The sequence below is a fragment of the Amblyraja radiata genome, chromosome 1, assembly GCF_010909765.2.
Source record: "Amblyraja radiata isolate CabotCenter1 chromosome 1, sAmbRad1.1.pri, whole genome shotgun sequence".
NCBI classification, from domain to species: Eukaryota; Metazoa; Chordata; class Chondrichthyes; order Rajiformes; family Rajidae; genus Amblyraja; species Amblyraja radiata.
In genome coordinates this window covers 191,086,902-191,105,596 of record NC_045956.1, presented here as the reverse complement: position 1 = coordinate 191,105,596, position 18,695 = coordinate 191,086,902, and the positions used below count along the sequence as shown (strand labels likewise).

Here is an 18,695-nt window from a genome sequence, read left to right as displayed (position 1 = left end):
TGTGACTAGTGTAGCTGGGACATGTTGGCTGGTGTGGGCAAGTTGGGCTGAAGGGCCTGTTTCCACACTGTATCACTCTATGACTAGTGTAGATGGGACATTGTTGGCCGGTGTGGGCAAGTTGGGCTGAAGGGCCTGTTTCCACACTGTATCACTCTATGACTAGTGTAGCTGGGACATTGTTGGCCGGTGTGGGCAAGTTGGGCCAAAGGGCCTGTTTCCACACTGTATGACTAGTGTAGCTGGGACATTGTTGGCCGGTGTGGGCAAGTTGGGCTGAAGGGCCTGTTTCCACAGTAAAACACTGTAACTCTATGACTCTAAACCCAACTAAACTAAACTAAACGCAGGCAGTTGGGACTAGTGAACAAGATGACACAGTTTGCTACTTACAACACCACAGCACTTTCAAAACAGATGTCAGTCACGGTGTGATCCACAATCACCATCTCTGTGTCGTAAATGTCACAGCCCACCTGCATCAGACCGAACACAGCGTAGCGATGTCCATCTGTGTACACACCAGTATACAACATGTGAGTATACAGCACCAGTGTACAGCACCAGTGTACAACGTGAGTACAAGTGACTTAACATGCCAGTGGACAACACAAGTGTATGTCGTATGTGTACTACGCAAGTGTGCATTGTGAGTCTGTAATGCTAGTGTACAACATGAGCATGCAACGGGGGGGGGGGGGGTGATGCCAGCACCATCACCTCCCCTCCCCCACCCGCACCCCCACTCCCCCCACTATACCCCCCCCACTCTATCCCCAGCCCCACCCCCCCCACTCCCCCCCAGCACCCCCACTCCACCCAGCACACCCACACTCTTCCCCCCAACTCCCCCCCAACCCACCCTCCCCCAGCACACCCACTCCCCCCTCCACCTTCCTCACACATCACCACCGACACCCCCCTTCCCCCGCCCCCCCGTCCCACCCACCTCCTTTGTTTTGGAAGTAATCCGTGTCTTTCCACATCAAAGGAATTCGGAGATCTGTTGATGAGAACAAAGACTGGTGTTACACCTGGCCCTGTCCACACCTGGCCCTGTTACACCTGGCCCTGTCCACACCTTGCCCTGTCCACGCCTGGCCCTGTCCACGCCTGGCCCTGTCCACGCCTGGCCCTGTCCACGCCTGGCCCTGTCCACGCCTGGCCCTGTCCACGCCTGGCCCTGTCCACGCCTGGCCCTGTTACGCCTGGCCCTGTTACGCCTGGCCCTGTCCACACCTGGCCCTGTCCACACCTGGCCCTGTTACACCTGGCCCTGTTACACCTGGCCCTGTTACACCTGGCCCTGTCCACGCCTGGCCCTGTCCACGCTTGGCCCTGTCCACGCCTGGCCCTGTCCACGCCTGGCCCTGTCCACGCCTGGCCCTGTCCACGCCTGGCCCTGTCCACGCCTGGCCCTGTCCACGCCTGGCCCTGTCCACGCCTGGCCCTGTCCACGCCTGGCCCTGTCCACGCCTGGCCCTGTCACGCCTGGCCCTGTCACGCCTGGCCCTGTCCACACCTGGCCCTGTCCACACCTGGCCCTGTCCACACCTGGCCCTGTTACGCCTGGCCCTGTTACGCCTGGCCCTGTTACGCCTGGCCCTGTTACGCCTGGCCCTGTTATGCCTGGCCCTGTCCACACCTGGCCCTGTCCACGCCTGGCCCTGTCCACGCCTGGCCCTGTCCACGCCTGGCCCTGTCCACGCCTGGCCCTGTCCGCACCTGGCCCTGTCCGCACCTGGCCCTGTCCACACCTGGCCCTGTCCACACCTGACCCTGTCCACACCTGGCCCTGTCCACACCTGGCCCTGTCTACACCTGGCCCTGTTACACCTGAACATCTACATCGGACAGTAGAGATCGTATGGGCAGGTTGATTCACCGCCTGCTTCTGCAACAAGCCAACAACAAAGGAGTCGACAGAGATGGTCAACACTGCCCGGCTCATCACACCAATGGAATGTCATTGAGACGTGTGAGGTGTTGCACTCTGGGGGCACTACCATGGGCAGGACCTACACAGTAAATGGTAGAGCAGAGGGATCTAGGAGTACAGGTGCATGGTTCCTTGAAGGTCGAGTCGCAGGTAGATAAGGTGGTCAAAAAGGCTTTTGGTACTTTGACCTTCATCAGTCAGAGTATTGAGTATAGATGTTGGGAGGTCATGTTGCAGTTGTATAAGACGCTGGTATAAGGCCGCATTTAGAATATTGTGTTCAGTTCTGGGCACCATGTTATAGGAAAGATATTGTCAAGCTTGAAAGGGTTCAGAGAAGATTTACGAGGATGTTGCCAGGACTAGAGGGAGTGAGCTATAGGGAGAGGTTGAGTAGGCTGGGTCTCTATTCCATGGAGCGCAGGAGGATGAGGGGAGATCTTATAGAGGTGTATAAAATCATGAGAGGAATAGATTGCGCAGACTCTTGCCCAGAGTAGGGGAATCAAGGACCAGAGGACATGGGTTCAAGGACATGAAGGGGTTTCATCCCAATCTGACTGAGATCACCGACTGACACGGGGGATGTTGAACAGGACACAAAACCACAGCACAGCTGGAAGGGTCTACCTGCATCAGGTAACGTCTCCCCCACCTGCACCAGGTAACATCTCCCACATCCTGACCCCCCCCCCCCCCCCCCCACTGGTGACCAGGTGACATCTCCCCCACCCTGACCGCCCCCACACTGGTGGTCCTCCGGGCTCTAAGTCCCCTCCCTACACCCTCTGCTGCCAGCAGTGTGTGGATGGGTACAGCTGCCCCTTTGCTGATGATGCCAGTGTGCTGGCAAACCTGGTGCCATGGGATAGCTCTGCCCCAGGGTGCTGGTGTCCCCAGGGTGCTGGTGTCCCCAGGGCGCTGGTGTCCCCAGGGCGCTGGTGTCCCCAGGGTGCTGGTGTCCCCAGGGTGCTGGTGTACCCAGGGTGCTGGTGCCCTCTGTTCCTACCTGAGACACTGACCGTCCCCTTGCATGGTAGGCGATCGTCGAGGAGAGCTGCATCTGAGGACCTGCAGAGAAGCAAGCAACACAATGCTGTAGTCAGTCCCTGCCTCAGCACCACGCACACAGCATCGCTCACGCACGCACACACACACACACGCAGGCACATACACGCTCACGCACGCACACGCACACACGCAGGCACATACACGCTCACGCACGCACACACACACACACACACGCAGGCACACACACGCACGCACACACGCACGCACACACGCACACACGCACACACACATACGCACACACGCACACCCACATACAGGCACACACACGTACACACGCGCGCACACACATGCACACCACCCACACCACCCACACACACCACACACACCACCCACACACACCACACACACACCACCCACACACAGCACCCACACACACCACACACACCACCCACACCACCCACACACAGCACCCACACACAGCACCCACACACAGCACCCACACACAGCACCCACACACAGCACCCACACACACCACACACACCACCCACACCACCCACACACACCACCCACACACAGCACCCACACACACCACACACACACCACCCACACACACCACACACACCACCCACACACACACATACACACACACGCACACACAACACCTGCCCCAGCACCCCGTAGGACATTCTTGCTATTGAGGGAGTGCAGCGTAGGTTTACAAGATTAATTCCCGGGATGGCGGGACTGTCACATGCTGAGAGAATGGAGCAGCTGGGCTTGTATACTCCGGTTTAGAAGGATGAGAGGCTATCTTATTGAAACATATAAGATTCTTAACAAGCTAGAGGCAGGAAACATGTTCCCGATGTTGGGGGAGTCCAGAACCAGGGGCCACAGTTTAAGAATAAGGAGTAAGCCATTTAGAACGGAGATGAGGAAACACGGAGAGTTGTGAGTCTGTGGAATTCTCTGCCTCAGAGGGCGATGGAGGCCGGTTCTCTAGATACTTTCAAGAGACCATTAGATAGGGCTCTTAAAGATAGCGGAGTCAGGGGATATGGGATATAGAGGGATCTTTCTCCCTCTCACTGGTCTGCACGGTGGCTCAGCGATATAGTCACTGCCTCACAGCGCCAGAGACCCGGGTTGGATCCTGACTACGGGTGTTGGTGCAGGCAGATACAACAGTGCCGTTTAGAAGCCCTTTGTAACAACACATTGACATGCAGGTAATGGAGGGATGTGGATAGGTGGTGGTGTTGGCATCATGTCTTGTGCAAGCACTGTCACTGTGGGCCAAAGGGCCTGCTCTATCAATCTCTCCCTGTCTGTAATGTACATCAAACCCACTCATTATCTTACTGTCTAGCCATCCGTGTTAAATGTCTTCAAGATACCCAGCACCTTTGTTATCTCAATATTGACAGGTCAGTGCAGCGCAGGGAGAGGCCCTTCGGCCCTACTGTGCTGGACATGACACCAAGCCTAACCCTCCTCTGCCTGCCAGTGATCCACATCCCTGCACTCTTACATGCCGATTCAAATGCCTCTTAAACGCCACTATTCTGTTTGCCTCCGCCACCACCCACAGCAGCATGGTCCAGACCCCCACCCACCCACCCACCCACAGCAGCACGTTCCAGACCCCCACCCACCCACAGCAGCACGTTCCAGACCCCCACCCACCCACCCCCAGCAGCACGTTCCAGACCCCCACTTGCCCAGCCCCAGCAGCATGGTCCAGACCCCCACCCACCCACCCAGCCGCACGTTGCAGACACCCACCCACCCACAGCAGCACGTTCCAGACCATCACCCACCCACCCACAGCAGCATGTTCCAGACCCCCACCCACCCACCCAGCCCCAGCAGCATGGTCCAGACCCCCACCCACCCACCCAGCAGCACGTTCCAGACCCCCACCCACCCACCCACCCACAGCAGCATGTTCCAGACCCCCACCCACCCACCCAGCCCCAGCAGCACGTTCCAGACCCCCACCCACCCAGCCACAGCAGCACGTTCCAGACCCCCACCTACCCAGCCCCAGCAGCACGTTCCAGACCCCCACCCACCCACAGCAGCATGTTCCAGACCCCCACCCACCCAGCCCCAGCAGCATGTTCCAGACCCCCACCCACCCACCCAGCCCCAGCAGCACGTTCCAGACCCCCACCCACCCACCCACAGCAGCATGTTCCAGACCCCCACCCACCCACCCAGCCCCAGCAGCACGTTCCAGGCCCCCACCCACCCAGCCCCAGCAGCACGTTCCAGACCCCCACCCACCCAGCCCCAGCAGCACGTTCCAGGCCCCCAACACCATGTTGATTATCTGCCCTGCATATCTCAGTTAAACTTTGCACCTTAAAGTTGTGCCTTCAAGTCTCTGAGATCTCCATCCTTGGAGAAACGTTCTGAGTTTCTGACAATCTATACCACTCATAATGTTATCAACTTCTATCAAGTCTCCCCTCAACCTCTGTTCCAGAAAATGCAATGCAAGTCTGTCCACCCACTCCCTGTAGCTAATCCCCTCTAAACCAGGCATCAATCGATAAAGGACACACAGTGCTGGAGTTAGACAAAGATACTGGAGAAACTCAGTGGGTGAAGCAGCATCTATGGAGCAAAGGAATAGGTGACGATTCGGGTCGAGATCCTTCTTCAGACTGATGTGGGGGTGAGGCGGGGGGGCAGGAAGAAGAAAGGAAGAGGCAGAGACAGTGGGCTGTGGGAGAGCTGGGAACGGGAGGGGAAAGGGAGAAAGCAAGGACTACCTGAAATTGGAGAAGTCAATGTTCATACCGCTGGGGTGTAAACTACCCAAGCGAAATATGACTTGCTGTTCCTCCAATTTGTGGAGAAACTCACTCTGGCCATGGAAGGAGGCCCAGGATAGAAAGGTCGGATTTGGAATGGGAGGGGGAGTTGAAATGCTGGGCCACCGGGAGATCAGGTTGGTAAATGCGAACTGAGTGGATATGTTGGGCGAAGCGATCACCAAGCCTGCGCTTGGTTTCACCGATGTAGAGCAGTTGACACCGAGACCAGCGAATGCAATAGATCAGGTTGGAGGAGGAGCAGGTGAACCTGGATAGACGGCTTGGGTCCTTGAATGGAGTCGAGGGGGGAGGTAAAGGTTCACCTGCACCTCCACCAACCTTTGAGGAAGGACATCCTTGTGATTGAGGCAGTGCAGTGTAGGTTCACAAGATTGATCCCTGGGATGGCGGGACTGTCATATGAGGAAAGATTGAAAAGACTAGGCTTGTATTCACTGGAGTTTAGAAGGATGAGGGGGTATCTTATAGAAACATATAAAATTATAAAAGGACTGGACAAGCTAGATGCAGGAAAAATGTTCCCAATGTTGGGCGAGTCCAGAACCAGGGGCCACAGTCTTAGAATAAAGGGGAGGTCATTAAGACTGAGGTGAGAAAAAACTTTTTCATCCAGAGAGTTATGAATTTGTGGAATTTCCTCCCACAGAGGGCAGTGGAAGCCAAGTCACTGGATGGATTTAAGAGAGAGTTAGATAGAGCTCTAGGGGCTAGTGGATCAAGGGATATGGGGAGAAGGCAGGCACGGGTTATTGATAGGGGACGATCAGCCATGATCATAATGATAATTAAGGATAAGGGCGAAATCCTTTAGGACCGAGATGAGGAAAACATTTTTCACACAGAGAGTGGTGAATCATTGGAATTCTCTGCCACAGAAGGTAGTTGAGGCCAGTTTATTGGCTATATTTAAGAGGGAGTTAGATGTGGCCCTTGTGGCTAAAGGGATCAGGGGGTATGGAGAGAAGGCAGGTACAGGATACTGAGTTGGATGATCAGCCACTGGTTCTCCCTTATCCACTCTACTAGTTACATCCTCGAAACATTCTACAAGATTCGTCAGACATGATTTACCTTAATCCATGCTGAATTTGTCCAATGATTTCACCACTTTCCAAATGCGCTGCTATCCCATCTTTAATAACTGACTCTAGCAGTTTCCCCACTACCGATGTTAGACTAACTGGTCTGTAATTCCCCGTTTTCTCTCTCCCTCCCTTTTTAAAAAGTGGGGATATATTAGCTACCCTCCAATCCTCAGGAACTACTCCAGAATCTAAAGAGTTTTGAAAAACTATCACTAATGCATCCACTATTTCTGGGGCTACTTCCTTAAGTACTGGGATGCAGCCTATCTGGCCCTGGGGATTTATCGGCCTTTAATCCATTCAATTTACCTAACACCACTTCCCAGCTAACCTGGATTTCACTCAGTTCCTCCATCTCAATTGATCCCAGGTCCCCTGCTATTTCTGGCAGATTATTAATGTCTTCCTTAGTGAAGACAGAACCAAAGTGGTGGCGGCGCGACTCGTTGCAGCGGCTCCTACAGCCTGTCTGTCTTTTTTTTTTTTTTTGTCTAGTTAAATGTAGTGTTTGTGTTTTTTTAAGCTTGGTTTTAAATGTGTATATGGGGGGGGAGGGGGAAACCGTTTTAAATCTCTTCCCTGTTCGGGAGACCCGACCTTTTCCCTGTCGGGTCTCCGTTGTCGTTGGGGCCTAGCACCGTGGAGCGGCCTCCACCCTGAACGACCCGGGGGCTCGGGAGACTGCGGATCTGCGGACTACTCACCATCGTGGGGCTGGCCGGCCTCGGTGCGTGGGGAGCGGTGGTGACTCGCTGCTGCGACTCGACTCCTGGGGCTCGGAGGCTCCAGCAACGCAGCCGCAGGTCCGGTGGACTGGGACATCGGGAGCTCGCGGGTCCGGGGGGAGAGAGAGACCGCTTCCCGGAGCTCCCGCAACGCGACTTCTCCAGCCCGTGTCGCGGGGTTGGAACGACCCGGAGCGGGGTCATACATCGCCCGGCACGGCTTCATGGCCGTGGGACATTACAGCGCCCGCCGGGGGCTCTAACTTCGAGACTTCTAGACCGGGAGCGGGGCCGTAAATCGCCCGGCACGGCCTAAAATGGCCGTGGGACTTAGCATCACCCGCCTGGGGCTTGGACATCGGGAGAGAAATTGAGAGCAGGGGAGAGAAAAGACTTTGCCTTCCAACACAGTGGGTTCACTGTGATGGATGTTTGTGTGAACTTAATTGTGTGTATGTCTGTAGGACATTGTTTTTGTTTGTATGGCTGTGGAAACAAAATTTCGTTTGAGTCTCACTGGGGCTCAAATGACAATAAATTTGTATTGTATTGTAAGTAGTTATTCAATTAGTCTGCCATGTCCTTGTTCCCCATGCTCAATTCATCTGTTTCTGACTGCAAGGAACCTACATTTGTTTTAACTAATCTTTTTCTCTTCACATATCTATAAAAACGTTGGCAGTCAGTTTTTATGTTCCCTGCCAGTTTTCTTTCATAATCTATTTTTCCTTTCCTAATTAAGCCCTTTGTCCTCCTCTGCTGGACTCTGAATTTCTCCCAGTCCCCTGGTAGGCTGCATTTTCTGGCTAATTTGTATGCTTCATCTTTTGTTTTGATACTATCCCTGATTTCCCTTGTTATCCACGGATGCACTACCTTCCTTGATTTATTCTTTTGCCAAACTGGGATGAACAATTGTTGTAGTTCAGCCATGCAGGCTTTAAATGCCTTCCATTGCATATCCACCGTCAACCCTTTAAGAATCAATCGCCAGTCTATCTTGGCCAATTCACGTCTCATACCCTCAAAGTTACCTTTCTTTAAGTTCAGGACCCTTGTTTCTGAATTAACAATGTCACTCTCCATCCTAATGAAGAACTCAACCATATTATGGTCACTCTTGCCCAAGGGGCCACGCACAACAAAACTGCTAACTAACCCTTCCTCATTACTCAATACCCAGTCTAGAATAGCCTGCTCTCTCGTTGGTTCCTCTACATGTTGGTTTAGAAAACTATCCCGCATACATTCCAAGAAATCCTCTTCCTCAGCACCCCTGCCAATTTGATTCACCCAATCTATCTGTAGATTGAAGTCACCCATTATAACTGTTTTACCTTTGTTGCACGCATTTCTAATTTCCTGTTTGATGCCATCCCCAACTCCACTACTACTGTTAGGTGGCCTGTACACAACTCCCACTAGCGTTTTCTGCCCCTTAGTGTTTCGCAGCTCTACCCATATCGATTCCACATCCTCCAAGCTAATGTCCTTCCTTTCCATTGCGTTAATCTCCTCTCTAACCAGCAACGCTACCCCGCCACCTTTTCCTTTCTGTCTATCCCTCCTGAATATTGAATATCCCTGGATGTTCAGCTCCCAGCCTTGGTCACCCTGGAGCCATGTCTCCGTGATCCCAACTATATCATAATCATTAATAGCTATCTGCACATTCAACTCATCCACCTTATTACGAATGCTCCTTGCATTGAGACACAAAGTCTTCAGGCTTGTTTTAACAACACTCTTACCCCTTATACGATTATTGTGAAAAGTGGCCCTTTTTGATTTTTGCCCTGGATTTGTCTGCCTGCCACTTTTACTTTTCACCTTGCTACCTATTGCTTCTACCCTCATTTTACCCCCCTCTGTCTCTCTGCTCTTGCACTCATCCCCCTGCCACATTAGTTTAAACCCTCCCCGACAGCACTAGCAAACACTCCCCCAAGGACATTGGTTCCATTCCAGCCCAGGTGCAGACCGTCCTGTTTGTACTGGTCCCACCTCCCCCAGAACTGGTTCCAATGCCCTAGAAATTTGAATCCCTCCCCCTTGCACCATTTTTCAAACCACGTATTCATCTGCAATATCCTCCTATTTCTACTCTGACTGGCCCGTGGTACTGGTAGTAATCCAGAGATTATTACCTTTGAGGTGCTACTTTTAAGTTTATCTCCTAGCTCCCTAAATTCACCTTGTAGGACCTCATCCCTTTTTTTACCTATATCGTTGGTGCCAATATGCACCACGACAACTGGCTGTTCACCCTCCTCCTCCAGAATGTTTTGCAGCCGTTCAGTGATATCCCTGACATTCCCACAACATCATACTTGCCAATTTCTAACTGAATCTCTAGCTCGTCCACTTTATTCCTTATACTTCGTGCATTCATGTACCTTTAATCCATTACTCACCTCACCTTTCACATCGATTCCTATTTCACTTGGCCATACTCTCCGATCCTTTCTGCCCCGTTAATTCTGTGGTATTTCTTAACTTTTCTTATACTCTCTTTCCCTTTAACTCCATCCTTATATCTCCAGTTGTCTCCCCCCCCCCCCCAACTATTAAATTTAAAATTCCATTAAACATTTCCCCTTCACCTTAAACCTACGACCTCTGGTCCTCGATTCCCCTACTCTGGGCAAGAGACTCTGTGCATCTACCCGACCTATTCTTCTCTTGATTTTGTACACCTCTATATCATTCCCCCTCATCCTCCTGTGCTCCATAGAATAGACACCCATCCTACTCAACCTCTCCCTATAGCTCACACCCTCGAGTCCTGGCAACATTCTTGTAAATCTTCTCAGTATCCTTTCCAGCTTGACAATATCTTTCCTATAACATGGTGCCCAGAACTCAACAAAATACTCTCTATGTGGTGTCACCAACGTCTTATATAACTGCAACATGACCTCACAACTATACCCTCTCCAAAGCCTCCACATGCATCCTGTAATGGGGTGACCAGAAATAAACGCAATACTATAAACGTGGCCTGCCCAAAGTCCTGTAGAGCTGCAACATGACCTCGTGACTCTCATTCTCTGACGACAGATGGCACAATGGGCTAAGTGTTCGGCTGGCGACCGGAAGGTAGCCGGTTCAAATCCCGCTTGGAGTGCATACTGTCGTTGTGTCCTTGGGCAAGACAGTTCACCCACCTTTGCCTGTGTGTGAATGTGTGTGAATGTGTGTGAGTGATTGGTGGTGGTCGGAGGGGCCGTAGGCGCAGAATGGCAGCCACGCTTCCGTCAGTCTGCCCCAGGGCAGCTGTGGCTACAGAAGTAGCTTACCACCACCGAGTGTGACTGAGGAGTGAATGAATAATGCGATGTAAAGCGCCTTGAGTATTAGAAAGGCGCTATATAAATCCCATCCATTATTATTATTATTATTATTCTCAATGTCCAACCTATGAAGGTGTTTATTCCTCCCTGACCATCATCCCTGTTCTCTGCCACAGAAGTCAGTGGAGGCCAACTCCCTGGATGTTTCCTAGAGAGAGTTAGATTTAGCTCTTAGGGATAACGGAATCAAGGGATATGGGGGGAAAAGCAAGAACGGGTTACTGATTGTGGATGAGGTGAGGTATGGATTAAAGGTACATGAATGCACGAAGTATAAGGAATAAATTCTTATAGAAACTTACAAAATTCTTAAGGGGTTGGACAGGCTAGATGCAGGAAGATTGCTCCCGATGTTGGGGAAGTCCAGGACAAGGGGTCACAGCTTAAGGATAAGGGGGAAATCCTTTAAAACCGAGATGAGATGAACTTTTTTCACACAGAGAGTGGTGAATCGCTGGAACTCTCTGCCACAGAGGGTAGTCGAGGCCAGTTCATTGGCTATATTTAAGAGGGAGTTAGATGTGGCCCTTGTGGCTAAGGGGATCAGAGGGTATGGAGAGAAGGCAGGTACGGGATACTGAGTTGGATGATCAGCCATGATCATATTGAATGGCGGTGCAGGCTCGAAGGGCCGAATGGCCTACTCCTGCACCTAATTTCTATGTTTCTATCATATTGAGTGGCGGTGCTGGCTGGAAGGGCCGAATGGCCTCCTCCTGCACCTAATGACTATGTTCCTGACCTCACCATCATCGCTGTTCTCACGCCACCTGACAGCCTTCCCTGGCTCCCTGTGTGGATACCCTCCATGGTCACTGACATGATCCTGCCCTGGTCCCCGCTACACGCACAGCGTCACACGTGTGGGCAGCTCACCGCCTGACCCGGCGCGGGATCACCTGGCGTTCCTTCATCCTCTGGACCTGCGACATGCAGGAGGTGATGCGGGCGTTACACACCAGCAGGCTCTTTGCAGCTTCCAGTGCCTGCTCCTTCTGCGTGCAGGCTGCCAGCAATCTGCAGGCACCATCCCTCACTCGCAGCTCACGGTCGATCTTCTCCTGGAACTCAGAGTCCTGCACAGTGTGGAACAAGACAATAGACAATAGGTGCAGGAGTAGGCCTTTCAGCCCTTCGAGCAAGCACCGCCATTCAATGTGATCATGGCTAGTCATCCCCAATCAGTACCCCGTTCCCGCCTTCTCCCCATATCCGCTGACTCTGCTATTTTACACAGACACAACTCTCTCTGAGAAAAAGTGTTTCCTCGTCTCAGTTCTAAATGGCTTACCTCTTATTCTTAAACTGTACCCCTGGTTCTGGACTCCCCCAACATCGGCAATATGTTTCCAGCCTCTAGCGTGTCCAAACCCTTGTTAATTTTATATGTTTCAATAAGATCCTCTCTCATCCTTCTAAACTCCAGAGTGTGCAAGCCCAGCTGCTCCATTCTCTCAGCATATGACAGTCCCGCCATCCCAGGAATTAATATTGTAAACTGAATTAACAGATAGTAAACTGCCTTCCTGTTTTTGCTAATAAAGTGGATAACCTCTCATTTATCCACATTAAACTGCATCTACCATGCATCTGCCCACTCCCCCAACCTGCCCAAGTAACCCTGCAGTCTCATAGCATCCTCCTCACAGTTCACACTGCCACCCAGCTTTGTGTCATCTGCAAATTTGCAAATGTTACTTGTAATCCCTTCATCTAAATCATTAATATATATTGTAAATAGCTGCGGTCCCAGCACCGAGCCTTGCGGTACCCCACTAGTCACTGCCTGCCATTCTGAAAGGAACCCGTTAATCCCTACTCTTTGTTTCCTGTCTGCCAACCACTTCTCTATCCATGTCAGCACCCTACCCCCCAATACCATGTGCCCTAATTTTGCCCACTAATCTCCTATGTGGGACCTTATCAAATGCTTTCTGAAAGTCCAGGCACACTGCATCCACTGGCTCTCCCTTGTCCATTACAGCTACTAGAATTGACCCACTACCTGCAACACGAGGAGGGCACAGCTCTGGACCGCTGCCCCATCAGGCAGATCACAGGCCAGTGTCTGCAACCTGAACATGAAGGGTCAGTTTTGGACAAAGGCTTTTCACTCTATGTCTGCACACATGACAATAAACTGAATGGAGCCTTGGCTCTTCATGGAAGCGGGTGACAAGACCAGGTCCTGATCACAACAGCAACAAACCAACTGGTATTGTAATCCTACAGTTGATACAAGGTCAGGAGGGCGTGATCATTCGCAAACATTCATCCACGTCTTGTAAAACCTCAAGCACGAAAGATCATTCACGCACAGTACTAGAGTAACTCAGTGGGTCAGGCAGCATCTGTGGAGAACATGGATAGGTGACATTTCACAGAGTGCTGGAGTAACTCAGCGGGTCAGGCAGCATCTGTGGAGAACATGGATAGGTGACGTTTCACAGAGTGCTGGAGTAACTCAGCGGGTCAGGCAGCATCTGTGGAGAACATGGATAGGTGACGTTTCACAGAGTGCTGGAGTAACTCAGCGGGTCAGGCAGCATCTGTGGAGAACATGGATAGATGACGTTTCACACAGTGCTGGAGTAACTCAACACCCAAGGGATACCCCACCCGGACCCCCCCCCCCCCCCCCGGCCGAACCTACCCACAGACCTACACCCCGTTACCTGCAGACTGAGGGCCATCTGTCGGATGTAGAGCAGGTTCAGGTCCTCCATGATCCGGAGCGTCTCATCCATTCCGGCCGCTCACTGACCGCTGCCTCCCGTGACAGGCATCGGCCCGGACACTGGCTATTGTCTCCCGACACCGGTCAGTGTCTCTGGACACCGGTCAGTGTCTCCGGACACCGGCCATCCCCCTTCCAGCCGCGGACAGCAGCGAGTGTGCGGCTCCGGACACTGACCGCTAGATCTCCTCACGGCGAGCTGTGATTCACCATGAAGCTCCCGCTGCTGCTCCGGCTTTGCGGTTAGACCCGCCCCGGCCCCGCCCGCTCCTCCTCCTCCCAGCCGGTCCCTGTGTCAGCCCCGCCTGGCCCGGCCCGGTCCCCGGCTCCTTGCCCCGCACCGCCTGGTCCAGCCCAGCCCAGACACTGCAGTTCCAGCCCCAGCCCGCTGCAGCCCCAGCCCCAGCCCCGCTGCAGTCCCAGCCCCAGCCCCAGCTCCAACCTCGCCTCCTCCACGCATTGACTGCTCGCCAGCTGTACACATTCCTCGCCCACAGGAAGCCGCGCTGACTGCAGCCTCTCCCAGCTCACACACTGGCTCCTTTCACCTCTCTCAATGCGGCGAGTGTTCGCAGTTTGACATCTCTCCCTGTAACTCGTTGCCACACCCACCCTTTAACCCTTTGTCGGCGCTCAACCCCCAACAACGCAACGCCACGCCACATCCCCATACAGCGCCCAAACCCCTCGGCCCAACTTGCCCACAGCGACCAACATGTCCCCATCTAGTCCCACCTGCCCGCGTTTGGCCCATATCCTTCAAAACCTGTCCTATCCATTCAAGATTCAAGGGGGTTTATTGTCCCAGATAGGACAATGAAATTCTTACGTTGCTTCAACACAACAGAACAAGAATTACCATTTTCCAATGTGTGGAAAAGTTACCCCACCAATTCCCATTCAATCATTCCCCTCTCACAGAGGGTGGTGGGTGTATGGAACGAGCTGTCGGAGGAGGTAGTTGAGGCTGGGACTATCCCAACACTCAAGGGACTTTGAACAGCTACATGGTATTCTCCTCTACCCGATCTGCCAAACTGTCTCTTGTCCTTCTCTTGCCCTCTCACATATTCCCCATATCCCAACCTTTAAGAAACAGTTGGACAGGTACATGGATCAGACAGGTTTAGGGGGATATGGGTCAAACGTGGGCAGGTGGGACTAGTGTAGCTGGGACATGTTGGTCGGTGTGGGCACGGTGGGCCAAAGGGCCGGTTTTCGTGCTGTTTCACTCTATGATGTTCAGTACAGACACTGTGGGCCGAATGGCCTGTTTCTGTCCTGTATCACACTATTTATCTTGTCATGCAGGGTTCCCCTTCAATCTGACAGGAACACGCTGCCCCTGAGCTCGTGCTACCTCATGTTTAAAAGCCCCCACACCCACACAAGACGCCTCTTTACATGCAGCCTCTCGTAATGTCACAATGTCATGGGTAATAGGGGCAGAATTAGGCCATTCGGCTCAGACCTGGGTGTCCTTGTACATCAGTCACTGAAAGTAAGCATGCAGGTACAGCAGGCAGTGAAGAAAGCAAATGGAATTACGTCAATAGCAAGTTGCCCTTCATTGTGAGAGGATTTGAGTTTAGGAGCAAAGAGGTCCTACTGCAGTTGTACAGGGCCCTGGTGAGACCACACCTGGAGCATTGTGTGCAGTTTTGGTCCCCTAATTTAAGGAAGGACATTATTGAGAGAAGGGATGTGTGAGAGACAGTGAGAGATAGGGAGAGGGGGGTGGGGGGTGGGGGGGGGGGGTTGTAGAGAGAGAGAAAGAGAAGATGGAGAGAGAGAGAGGATAGAGAGAGAGAGGATAGAGAGAAATAGTGAGAAATAGTGAGGGGGGAATGTAAAGAGAGAGAAAGAGAGCAGATGGAGAGAGAGCTGGGGGGGGGGGGTGTAGAGAGAGGGGGAGGGGTTGTGCTCATCAAAGCACAACTCCCCTCCTCTCGTTCATCACGACTATCATGTCTGACAATAGACAATAGGTTAAGGAGTAGGCCATTCAGCCCTTCGAGCCAGCAATGTGATCATGGCTGATCATCCCCAATCAGTACCCCGTTCCTGCCTTATCCCCATATCCCCTGACTCCGCTATCTTTAAGAACTCTATCTAGCTCTCTCTTGAAAGCATGGAGAGAATTGGCCTACACTGAGGCAGAGAATTCCACAGACTCACAATTCTCTGGGTGAAAAAGTTTTTCCTCATCTCCGTTCGAAATGGCTTATCCCTTATTCTTAAACTGTGGCCCCTGGTTCTGGACTCCCCCAACATCGGGAACATGTTTCCTGTCTTTAGTGTGTCCAAGCCCTTAATAATCTTATATGTTTCAATGAGAAACCCTCTCATCCTTCTAAACTCCAGAGTGTACAAGCCCAGCTGCTCCATTCTCTCAGCATATGACAGTCCCGCCATCCCGGGAATTAACCTTGTAAACCTACGCTGCACTCCCTCAATAGCAAGAATGCCCTTCCTCAAACCTGGAGACCAAAACTGCACACAATACTCCAGGTGTGGTCTCATTAGGGCTCTGTACAACTGCAGAAGGACCTCTTTGCTCCTATACTCAACTCTTCTTGTTATAAAGGCCAACATGTGACATTTGTTCCCAGGAACATTGAGCTGCCAGTCCTGACGCTGCCTCGACTGTGGCTCTGTAACAGCTGTCAGACAGTGGCTGTCCCTTATACCCATGCATGCCCTGAACTCATCAGCCTCACCTGTTGGCCTCTTGCATTGAAACACAGGCAGTTGAATCCAAGTCTTCCTTTACTCCCTGCCGTTCTCCTTCCTGTCTCTTCCACTGAACCTGCTCTCCTTAACTTCTGCATTTGCCTAAACTTTCCCATCTCCACATGTCTACTGTGGGTCCCATCTCCACATGCCTGCTGTGGGTCCCACCTCCACATGTCTGCTGTGGGTCCCACCTCCACATGTCTGCTGTGGGTCCCACCTCCACATGTCTGCTGTGGGTCCCACCTCCACATGTCTGCTGTGGGTCCCACCTCCACATCTGCTGTGGGTCCCACCTCCACATCTGCTGTGGGTCCCACCTCCACATCTGCTGTGGGTCCCATCTCCACATCTGCTGTGGGTCCCATCTCCACATCTGCTGTGGGTCCCATCTCCACATGTCAGCTGTGTTTGCTAATACATCTTGCTAATACAAAGTTAATTCCCGGGATGGCGGGACTGTCATATGTTGAGAGAATGGAGCGGCGGGACTTGTACACTCTGGAGTTTAGAAGGATGAGAGGGTATCTCATTGAAACATATAAGATTGTTAAGGGTTTGGACACGCTAGATGCATGAAACCTGTTCCCGATGTTGGGGGAGTCCAGAACCAGGGGCCACAGTTTAAGAATAAGGGGTAAGTCATTTAGAACGGAGACGAGGAAACACTTTTTCTCACAGAGAGTGGTGAGTCTGTGGAATTCTCTGCCTCGGAGGGCGGTGGAGGCAGGTTCTCTGGATGCTTTCAAGAGAGAGTTAGATAGGGCTCTTAAAAATAGCGGAGTCAGTGGATATGGGGAGAAGGCAGGAACGGGGTACTGATTGGGGATCAGCCATGATGACATTGAATGGCGGTGCTGGCTCGAAGGGCCAAATGGCCTACTCCTGCACCTATTGTCTATTGGGTCCCACCTCCACATGTCTGCTGTGGGTCCCACTCCTCCACCATCTAATTTAAACATGGACATTGCTTACGAGGTTCCTGGCATCGGTTAGTTCAGATGGTTAAAGACACGGGATTCATGGAAACTTGGTGGCTTGGATTCAGACATGTCATTGGCTCTGCATGTCAACCCTATCAGTAACATTCACCACAGCCCACTCACACTCGCTACATCTTTTCCTTTATTTAGAATCGGGACCTGGTCTCGGAAGCAACTCTCTCATTCTCCACGAATGTGAAGAATTCATGTCCCGGTCCCTCTTCACCAAGGGAGCTAGAACACAAGATTAGTCACAGAGTCATACAACACAGACACGTCACTATGGCCAAACATGCCTGCCCACCCTTGCTGGCGAATGACATTTGTCTTCATCTCCATTCTAAAGGTACGTCCTGTACCCTCTGGTCCTAGACTCTCCCATTACTGGCAACATCCTCTCCACATCCACTCTATCCAGGCCTTTCACTATTCTGTAAGTTTCAATGAGGTTCCCCCTCATTCTTCTAAACTCCAGCGAGTGCGGGACCAGTGCCGACAAATGCTCATCATAGGTTAACCTATTCATTCCTGGGATCATTCTTGAAAATCTCCTCTGGACCCTCTCCAACACAAGCACATCCTTCCCCAAACTGCTCACAATACTCCAAATGCGGTCTGATCAGCGCCTTATCAAGCCTCAGCATTACATCCATGTTTTTATATTCTAGTCCTCTCAAAATAAATGCTAGCATTGCATTTGCCTTCCTTACTACCGATTCAACTTGAAAATTAACGTTTTGTGAATCCTGCACCAGCTCCCAAGTCCCTTTGCAGCTCTGACTTCTGTATTCTCTCCCCATTTAGAAAATAGTATACGCCTTTATTCCAACTACCAAAATGCATGACCCCACGCTTTGCTACACTATATTCCATCTGTCACTTCACTGCCCACTCTCCCAACCTGTCCAAGTCCTTCTGCAGAGTCCCTGCTTCCTCTGCACTACCTGCCCCTCCACCTATCTTTGTATCGACCACAAATGTGGCCACAAAGGCTTCAATCCCCTTGTCCAAATCATTAATATACAACGTGTAGAGTAGTGGACTCAACACCGACCCCTGCGGAACTCCACTGGTCACTGGCAGCCAACCAGAAACACCTCTCTTTTATCCCACTCTTTGTCTTCTCCCAGTCAGACAATCTTCTGCTATCCACAGGTTATTACCTTTTTTGGTTTTCAATTTAGTCCCTAGCTGCTCAAATTCTCTGTTCCCCTGCCTGCCTCACTGGCAGTCACACTCTCCTTGTGACCACGGACCATGTTGGAAGCAGTTACTCTAACGGG

At 52.0% G+C, this 18,695-nt stretch overlaps 1 protein-coding gene across 1 annotated transcript; it reads right to left on the bottom strand.

The window, feature by feature from the left end:
• Positions 1-389: 389 nt before the first annotated feature.
• On the bottom strand, positions 390-14,000 carry LOC116982876 (rhotekin-like). Its single transcript, XM_033036424.1, has 5 exons — positions 13,635-14,000; positions 11,836-12,035; positions 2,949-3,010; positions 950-1,003; positions 390-511 (listed from the first exon to the last, which is right to left on the bottom strand). Exons 1-5 carry the CDS (start codon positions 13,704-13,706, stop codon positions 390-392), a joined length of 510 nt encoding a protein of 169 aa, XP_032892315.1. The 5' UTR covers positions 13,707-14,000.
• Between the last annotated feature and the right edge of the window lie 4,695 nt (positions 14,001-18,695).

What these genes read in the sequence shown, in the direction of transcription:
- LOC116982876 (XM_033036424.1), bottom strand. Translation starts at nt 13,706, where the DNA reads ATGGATGAGACGCTCCGGATCATGGAGGACCTGAACCTGCTCTACATC. An exon ending in AGATGGCCCTCAGTCTGCAG is followed by an intron (nt 12,036 to 13,634) that starts GTAACGGGGTGT and finishes CACACTGTGCAG; the next exon opens with GACTCTGAGTTCCAGGAGAA. An exon ending in GGGGACGGTCAGTGTCTCAG is followed by an intron (nt 1,004 to 2,948) that starts GTAGGAACAGAG and finishes TCTCATCAACAG; the next exon opens with ATCTCCGAATTCCTTTGATG.